A 9,490-nucleotide genomic window follows, 5' to 3' on the forward strand; every position below is an offset into this window, starting at 1 on the left:
GGGGGGGGTTCAGACTGTGGCCATTGGGAGTAAAAAACGCCCCAGCACAAGTGGTCAGCGGGAGTAAACAATGCCCCAGGGTTGGTAGGCAGCTGGAGTAAGAAAAAAATACCTAGTACCTGTGGTTAATGGTAGCAGAAATAGTGTCCAATTGTTGATATTCATGGGCAGAATAGTGCCCCATCATGGGTGTCAGCTGGAGGAATAGGAATATGGACACCGGCACTGCAGATGCAGAACAAATGTGTCTATTAATTGACGAAAATGCAGCATATCAGACTTGATGCAACGATTCAGGGTCTCGCAGGAGGCCCCGAATCGTTGCATCAAGTCTGATATGCTGCATTTTCGATAATAAATAGACACATTTGTTCTGCATCTGGAGTGCCGGTGTCCATATTTCTATTTGTGCATGAAAATGGTTGCCATCCATTGATTACCACTGCACCCACCCTATTCCACATGTATAAAGCGGTCAGGAGTGCGATGAGTTCTATTTTTCTAACTGACACCAATGATCGTTTCCCATCGTTGGTGTCAGTGGGAGAAATAGTGTCCCATCATTGGTAGCAGTTAGAAAAATAGTGCCCAATTGTTGGAATCATTGTGAAAATATTGTCCCATCGTTGGAATCAGCAGGATGAATAGTGCCCCATTTTTGGTAAAAGTTGCAGAAATAATACTTTATCAGTGGTGTCAGTGGGGGGGGGGGGGGGGATAGTGGGAGAGATACTGTATACCGATAATTCAATCAATGTTATTCAGCAGAACCTTGTGGTGTCTCATGCGTCTCATTCATGTAATTTCTAAGGGAAAGTTCATGATTATAACTCGTGTGTCCAGCTGTGACGCAACTTTACATTTGTTGTAAATAATATTGTTTTATTATTGCTGTTATATTATTTCTATATCATCATTTTCTTGCCAACACACAGTGATAAGATCTGCAGCAATGGTATGTTATATTGTAGTGATGGCGATATCAGTGAAATGACAACGCAGGCAGTCCCCATGGTTACGAACAAGATCTGTAGGTTTGTTCTTAAGTTGACTGTAACGTGTAACTGCAGCCAAAACATTTTTTGTGAGATGAAATCTTTCTAATATGGATACAGACAGCAGTAAAAACCTCACAGTGACCCGGGAAGAAGAGGTGGGCACCCCTCGTCTGCACGGCTAACAAGAGCCAACTTCCTGTAATGTACGTACAGTACTACGAACCAGACCCAAAGAGGCGGACACTCCTCCTCAGCACGAGCACGGTAGCATTACAACTACCCCTGCTGTACAGTAATAGCCCCTGTTTGTAAGTAGGAGTCTTATGTAAGTCGGATGTTTGTAACTCGAGGACTGCCTGTAATTTCAGTATTAGTTATAGTATTAATAGTAATAAAAGTATTATTGCTGACTGTGCGGGTGAGAAGAGAAAGTCCCTCCTAACCCGACATCTTATATATATTGTATGTTTTATATTTATTTGTCTTTGTTTTCTTCTCTTGCAGAAGCTTTGCAATCCTAAAATGGAGAAAGCGGAGATCCTGGAGCTGGCGGTCATCTACGTCAGGAACATCATGCGTACGAAATCGCACGGTATTACTCTTTCCCATCATGTGATCTTTTTTCTTCTTCTGCCTTTTTTCTTACTGGGCGACGCGTCCAAACTTTAGGAAAGACATAGCGGAAATTTTGCAGCAGCGGCTAATCGGACTTCAGCTTTTACTTTCTACTCCGCACTGGATAAGTGAAAGCTGGAACCAGATTGGATGTTACAAGTGAGCCCCGGCTGTATTAGATACAGTGGTACCTCGGTTCTTAATTCGTTCCACGATTTCGGTCGCGAACGGAATTGGCCACGAACCGAACCAAACTGCGATCTCGACTTGAGGAAGCCACGACCATGTGTCAAAGCAGGGAAGATGGCCGCAGTTGTGTTCGCCACCCGATGCAGAGTTTGCGAACGGAAGCAAAATTTTGCTGAACTTCCTGTACGCTAATTATTCGCGAACAGAAGCGTTCGTGAACCGAGGTACCACTGTAGTAGTCATGTCATAGACACAGACACTGTGATGGAATGTTTGTACTTTGGCCGAAGTCACATGGACGATTCTACAAGCTGGTGACATGATGTTCCGCTTCCCTTTATGAAATCGCTTCCTCGCTGGCCCGGAATGATGCCAAATCTCCTCCACTACTGATGGGGTTGTAAGGTAGCTGAATCTCTCTCTCTCCTGGCTAGCAAGAGAGCAACTCCACTAGTAAGCGATCTTTGTCGCTAGCTACATGATCAGTCACGTGACATGGACCCTCCTCCAGTCAGGAGCATTGGTAGACTGTCAATGGCAAAAACAATGACAGTAGACTGTAAACTCTTGTGGCCGCAGTACAGATTCCAGTTGTTTTGTTGTATTTCAAAAATATCATTGTATGTTCTTATTTTGAACAGTGGCCCAATCGTGATCACAATATTGTTAGTAATAATACTTCTAGTACCAATAGTAAAAGTAGTAGTACAGTTACTAGCAGTAGTAGTAGTTTGACTAGTTGTACTACTAGTATTTGTAGTACTAGTAGGCACAGTATTAGCGATGCACCAATACCGACACTAGTATCGGTGCCGATGACGAGTATTTGGGCAAGTACTTGTACTCGCCCAAATGCTCCGATGCCTAGCCCGATGCCCGAGCTTCCGGTATCAGGAAGCCGGGCAGCGAGTCATTACACACTGCCCGGCTTCCTGGTTGGCCAGAAAGCCGGCTCCATGCTTTCTCATCATCTAGTGACGAGAAGCATGGAAACGGCTTGCCTGCTAATCGGGAAGCCGGGTGGCGAGTCTTTACACGCTGCCCGGCTTCCCGGCTAATCAGGAAGCCAGATGGCGAGTAATTACATGTCGCCTGGCTTCCTTAATAGGACTTCTGGTATCGGTATTCGGTATCGACGAGTAGGGGAAAAAAATTATTGGTACTCGTACTTGATACCGAAAAACAGGTATCGGTGCATCCCTACACAGTATGACTTATAAAATAGACCTTGCACTTTGGTTATGTATTCTTATTCAATGTGGCCCCTTTCCCATTCCTTAAACACTGCATACATTTTCAAAGAAGAACCTGTGGGGGGTAAAATAATTAGATAGCATACTTACCTTTCCATGACTTAGTGTCAGGGAAATGTAAGTGGTGTCTGTAGTGCACGGGGGGGACATCATTCCCCTGCCGACAAGATCCTGGGGATTGCTGAGTAGTCCCAATCTCCTGCACAGTGCAGGATTATCTTCTCACAAGATTTGGGCTACTCAACATTCTTTGAGAACTGGCCAGAAGGAGGATGATGCCACCCACACCGAGGTGCTACAGCAAGAAGCAGGGGAAAGCTAAGTATCTATCTGACACCCCAGGGTTTTTTTGGGCACTTTCATCTGGGGTTTTAGGGAAGGGGCACCTTGGATGAGTGAAGGTTACATAGATAGTTACCATGTTTTAAGGAAGTGGCGCCTTGGATAAATGGACCTTACATACATAGTAACTAAGTTTTAGGGAGAGGGCATCTTGGATAAATGGACCTTACTTACACCGTTACTATGTTTTAGGGAAGGAACACCTTGGATAAGTGGACCTTACATACATAGTTTCTATTTTTTAGGGAAGGGGTACCTTGGATAAGTGGACCTTACATACATAGTTTCTATTTTTTAGGGAAGGGGTACCTTGGATAAGTGGACCTTCCATACATAGTTTCTATTTTTTAGGGAAGGGGTACCTTGGATAAGTGGACCTTACATATGTAGTTACTATGTTTTATGGAAGGGACACCTTGGATAAGTGGACCTTCCATACATAGTAACTATGTTTTAGGGAAGGGTTACCTTGGATAAGTGGACCTTCCATACATAGTTAATATGGTTTAGGGAAGGGGTACCTTGGATAAGTGGACCTTCCATACATAGTTACTATGTTTTAGGGAAGGGGCACCTTGGACAAATGGACCGAGGCACTGAGGTTCAGTGTGCACTTTAATACTATGATCATTTAGTATTATTGCAATATTTGATGTGATGATAACAGTAATCGCAGTAGTAATTATTCATAATACTCCTCTGCATAGTTCTGTTATCATTTCCAATGATAGTTTACAATGTGATACAATAAAGAGTAGATAATACAACCTTATAGCAAATTCAGGCACAATAGGAAAGAGTATAGATGTGCTGAGCTTACAACCGAGAGCAGGGGTAGGCCACCTTTGCCCTCCAGCTGTGGTGAGACTACAAGTCCCATGAGGCATTGCACTGGGATTTTACTTTGACCACAGATGGGGTGCTGAGGTTGCCTACCCCTGATCTATAGTCTGAGGTATTAAAATACACTCTAGCCATTTCTGCACTCAGCACTCAATGGCAGCTAAAGGAGGACCAAGGGACTTTATGATGCTTTAAATGTATCTCTAGCTAAATCTTTATTTTATAGTTTTGAATAGAGCAGAGAAGGCTAAAAAAACACTTTTAGTTTCTCTTTTAGCTTTTGATGGCCCATGAAGGGGATTTCCCTTCACTTCCTGTGAATCACAGCAGGAAGTGGGAGGCAGCTTTCAAAACTGAGGGGAATTCCCCTGTTAGACAATTATCATTGGAACAGGTGCACCCATTGGAAGATTGTCCCTCACCATCTCAGGAATTTGTAAAATTTGGGATTTTCGCTCACTTTCTATCCTGTTGATAATGATCAGCAAGACAAATATAGTGAATCTCCTGAACAGGGACAGAGACAGCTAAAAAAAAGACTTGCAGACAAAAATTACTATTGCTCCAGATATGTGTCCACAATAACATGTGAACAAAAGGAAAAAGAGAGGCTCACTCCAAATCTCTCAGCCTCCCTATACTTTTATTAGTCCATCAGGTAGAGGGCAGACCACCTGAGCTACTCAATGTGATGTGAGTGACTTAGTAAGACCATATTCATAAATGGGAAGCAAATGGGGAAACTAGTTTATAAACTCATCAATTACATAATCATGTAACCAAGTCGGGTACTTGTAAAATGTTCAAAGAGCGAATAGCTGTGCGATCATCTAAGTGTTACATTGTGGCCACTAGATGGAGCCGAGGAGCACAGGAATTTCCTATGGCCACTAGATGGAGCCAATGAGTAGAGGAAATTCCTATGGCCACTAGATGGATTTGAGGAGCACAGGACCTTCCAATGACCACTAGATGGAGCCGAGGAGCACAGGAATTTCCTATGGCCACTAGATGGACCCAAGGAGTAGAGGAAATTCCTATGGCCAGTAGATGGATCTGAGGAACACTGGAACTTCCAATGACCACTAGATGGAGCCCAGGAGCACAGGAAATTCCTATGGGCACTAGATGGAGCTGAGGTATTTCCTATGGCCACTAGATGGAGCCGGGGAGCACAGGTATTTCCTATGGCCACTAGATGGAGCTGAGGTATTTCCTATGGCCACTAGATGGAGCCAGGGAGCACAGGAATAACCTATGGCCACTAGATGGAGCTGAGGTATTTCCTATGGCCACTAGATGGAGCCAGGGAGCACAGGAATGTCCTATACTTATTTGCTCCATCTACTGTCCATAATGTGCTACAACTCTAAAACCTAGACATTCGCAGAGCTGTTTGCTTCATGAACATTTTATAAATACACACCCAACATTCTCTAAGAGACACACTTTAATCTACTCAATATCTTCCCCATCCTGTACTTATAAGTTCATTACAATGTATTTTCCATATACATATTGCAAATATGAAGGACTGTACTAGGACATTGACTTGCTGTCAATAAGTGTGTACTATATACAAGTAGGCTGGTGATATGTCAATGTGTAGACTGAAACAATGTTCAGATGTTTCTCTTTAAGAACATTAGATACATCTAATAGAGGGAACTACTATCTGAACTGATGTCAACACTTGGTTACATGATTATGTCATTGATGAATGTATGATCTATTCTACCACATGACGGCTCCCATTCTACGAATAAGCTCTCATTGAGTGAGACTTGTCAAACGGAGGAGCTCCGGTGGCCTGTCTTGTACCTGGTGGATTCAAAAAGTGAGGGGGGTTCTGGCCTTACCTATTCAATACAAAAAACAAAAAAGTTTTTAGATCATTCCTTCATCCAGGTTCTTTGCCGGGTACATTGTGTAGGAATGCAATAAAAAGGGCTCATGTCATTAGACACTAGCTGTGCCTTCCATGTGGAATGACTTCCCATCTTCTTGAACGGGTCCAACTCTGGTTACTGCACCTCTGATCAGGGTCCTCCCGAGGCCGGGTTTCACCCGGTCTCTAGACCGGGTGACACCCCCCGTGTCGTCATCGTGCACTTTGCGCATGCGCAATGACGTCATTGTGCATGCGCGACGATCTGATTGATGGAGGCCGGCAGAGAGAGGAGGGGTCGTTCACCCGGCGGGATGAGGTATGCCGCCAGGTCCCCTCCTCTCTCCTGACACTGTCGGGCTCTCAGTCCATGACCGAGTGCCTGACTTTGTAGAGGGGGTGACACCAAAATGACTGTCAGTCATTTTGGTGTCACCCCTGCAACGGTGACACCCGGGTGCGGGCCGCACCCCCCGCAACCCCCTGCTGACGCCACTGCCTCTGACCACGCTGCCTTAATGAGCTCAGTTCATTGTATAGTGAACGGAACCCAGTGCAGATCTGCCACACGGTGAAGCAGCCCATACATAGGTCCATGAAAGAGAAACTACTAGACATGTGCAATTCGTTTCATTCTGAATCAAAATTCTTACGAATTTTCCAAAATTCAGGCATTCGGACACATCGGAATTTCCAAATCCCAATGCATCCGAATGCGTCCGAATCCAAATTTCCATTTCCGAATTTCTTATCCTGTCCAAATTTCGTTCAAAAACTAAATTGAATCGGACATGTGACTTTTCTGGCCAATCAGATGTTTTTTTCGGTTGAATGCATCCAAATGGGTCTGAATACGAATTTTCAAATTGCATTCTGGAGCTCCCGAATGCCGTTCGGGTCTGGGAGCCTCAGGTTTCGTTTTATGTATATACGGGTCACAATGTTGCCACTACGAGTATTCATTTATATTATAGAATACTGCTTATATATACATAATACTATGCTTTATGTATATAAAACTGATGCCCCAAGACCCGAATGGAGTCCAAATTTCTAAATGGCATTCGAGAGCTCCTGAATGCCGCTCGGGTCTGGAAGCCTCAGCTTTAATATGGCTCCCAGACCGGAATTGCTTTCTGTAGCTCCCGAATGGTATTCGGAAATTAGTAATCCCGACTGCCATTCGGGTCTGGGAGCTTCAGCTTTAGTATTAATATCTGCATCTGGTTTTCTTTGGTATTCACAACGAATATTCGTAAACTCATCCGAAACTAACAACAATTCGGATTTCCTCCCAATCCGAAACCCGAACCGAATTTTCGATCCGAATCCCGAAATATCCGAACTAAACCAAATTTTTCCACAGCTTACATGTCTAGAAACTACTAGAATGGGTTGGAGGAAGTTCAATGTGCAGTGACAATGTACAAATCACAGTCACAAACAGAAACCAATCAAATTCCCAGTTTTTCTGACCTGCCGCCGGTAGACTGAAGGTCTAAGCTTTAGGGAAGGGACACCTTGGATAAGTGGACCTTCCATACATAGTTACATGTTTTAGGGAAGGGGCACCTTGGATGAGTGGACCTTCCATACATAGTACTAAGGTTTAGGGAAGGGGCACCTTGGATAAGTGGTCCTTCCATACATAGTTACTATGTTGAAGGGAAGGGGCACCTTGGATGAGTGGACCTTCCATACATGGTGCTATGGTTTAGGGAAGGGGCACCTTGGATGAGTGGACCTTCCATACATGGTGCTATGGTTTAGGGAAGGGGCACCTTGGATGAGTGGACCTTCCATACATGGTGCTATGGTTTAGGGAAGGGGCACTTTGGATAAGTGGACCTTGCATACATAGTTACTATGTTTTAGGGAAGGGGCACCTTGGATAAGTGGACCTTCCATACATAGTACTATGGTTTAGGGAAGGAACACCTTGGATAAGTGGACCTTCCATATATAGTTACTATGTTTTAGGGAGAGGGCACCTTGGATAAGTGGACCTTCCATACATAGTTACTATGTTTTAGGGAGAGGGCACCTTGGATAAGTGGACCTTCCATACATAGTTACTATGTTTTCAGGAAGGGGCACCTTGGATAAGTGGACCTTCTATACATAGTTACTATGTTTTCGGGAAGGGGCACCTTGGATAAGTGGACCTTCCATACATACAGTGTAGTTACTATGTTTTCGGGAAGGGGCACCTTGCATAAGTGGACCTTCCATACATAGTTACTATGTTTTAGGGAAGGGGCACCTTGAATAAGTGGACCTTCCATACATAGTACTATGGTTTAGGGAAGGGGCACCTTGGATAAGTGGACCTTCCATACATAGTTACTATGTTTTAGGGAAGGGGCACCTTGCATAAGTGTACCTTCCATACATAGTTACTATGTTTTTGGGAAGGGGCACCTTGGATAAGTGGACCTTACATACATAACTGCTTCAGACTTGTTCCACTCAAGCAAAGAACTATTTTTCTTGGCCCCCATTTTCCTTTTCTAACTGTCCACCTTTCTCTCTCAGATCCTCATCGATGGGTGTCACCTGCGGAAAAGTTTTACCTTACGGGGTTCCGAGACTGCTTGGACCGCACAGAAGACTTCATCCATGACATTAGCCCCACAGCCAAGGCCCGTTTCCTCGGTGACCTGCAGACGCACCTTCAGCACAAGTTGCGTTTCCCAAAGCAGCTCAACCTTTACAGCCAAGCTGGCAAACGGGACGAGAACTTGTCTTCTGATGGGAACATCTCCCCCGGTTCCACCTTAGAAGTAAGCCTCTGCTCACCTTCCCTCAGTGGGTCTGAAAGTGGAAGCCCCCCAAGCTGGATGCCCTCGAGTTCACCAAACCCTGCTGCTTATCAGATGGAACAGAACCATGCTTCAACATATGTTTGGAGACCTTGGCCATGAAGCCAAGTGGACAAGTACAAAGGACTCTCAAAGCCTATTGTGAGACTTTCAATGATCTCAGAAGTCCTAGATGGACCCTCCCAACCACAGCTGGAAAATCTCAGACCTCATGCCAGAAAGGGGCCATATTTTTGGATAACCAATATTTTTTTGTCTTTTTATTCTTGTTTTTTTCTTTTTGTTTAAGAGAACATCCAAAAATATGTCCTCCTGCAGCGAGGGGTGGAGCTATTCTATACATTGACCATGCATTGTGGTAAAGAGATACTAAGTATCTATGTAGGGTTGTTTGGGTCAAATGAGTCATTGATATATAATATATTTATATGATACAAGGATGTTATAATGACGCCCTTGTATAGGTAATTGTAGACGTGTGTCCGCATTAATGGGTCACGCCATCGCCCCAAAACTGATATTTTGATTTTTGGATACATG

At 44.2% G+C, this 9,490-nt stretch overlaps 1 protein-coding gene across 1 annotated transcript in view; it reads left to right on the forward strand.

Annotated features, from left to right (window-relative positions):
- LOC108793789 (transcription factor HES-7-like) overlaps positions 1-9,052 on the forward strand; it is an 18,623-nt gene extending 9,571 nt beyond the window's left edge. The window contains exons 3-4 of the mRNA XM_018564815.1: positions 1,503-1,590; positions 8,664-9,052. Coding sequence (XP_018420317.1) covers positions 1,503-1,590; positions 8,664-9,052 — 477 coding nt within the window. The remainder of the gene's footprint in view (positions 1-1,502; positions 1,591-8,663) is intronic.
- Positions 9,053-9,490: the final 438 nt, after the last annotated feature.

Source organism: Nanorana parkeri, unplaced genomic scaffold (genome assembly GCF_000935625.1).
Source record: "Nanorana parkeri isolate BGI_ZX_2015 unplaced genomic scaffold, ASM93562v1 scaffold784, whole genome shotgun sequence".
Taxonomy (NCBI): Eukaryota; Metazoa; Chordata; class Amphibia; order Anura; family Dicroglossidae; genus Nanorana; species Nanorana parkeri.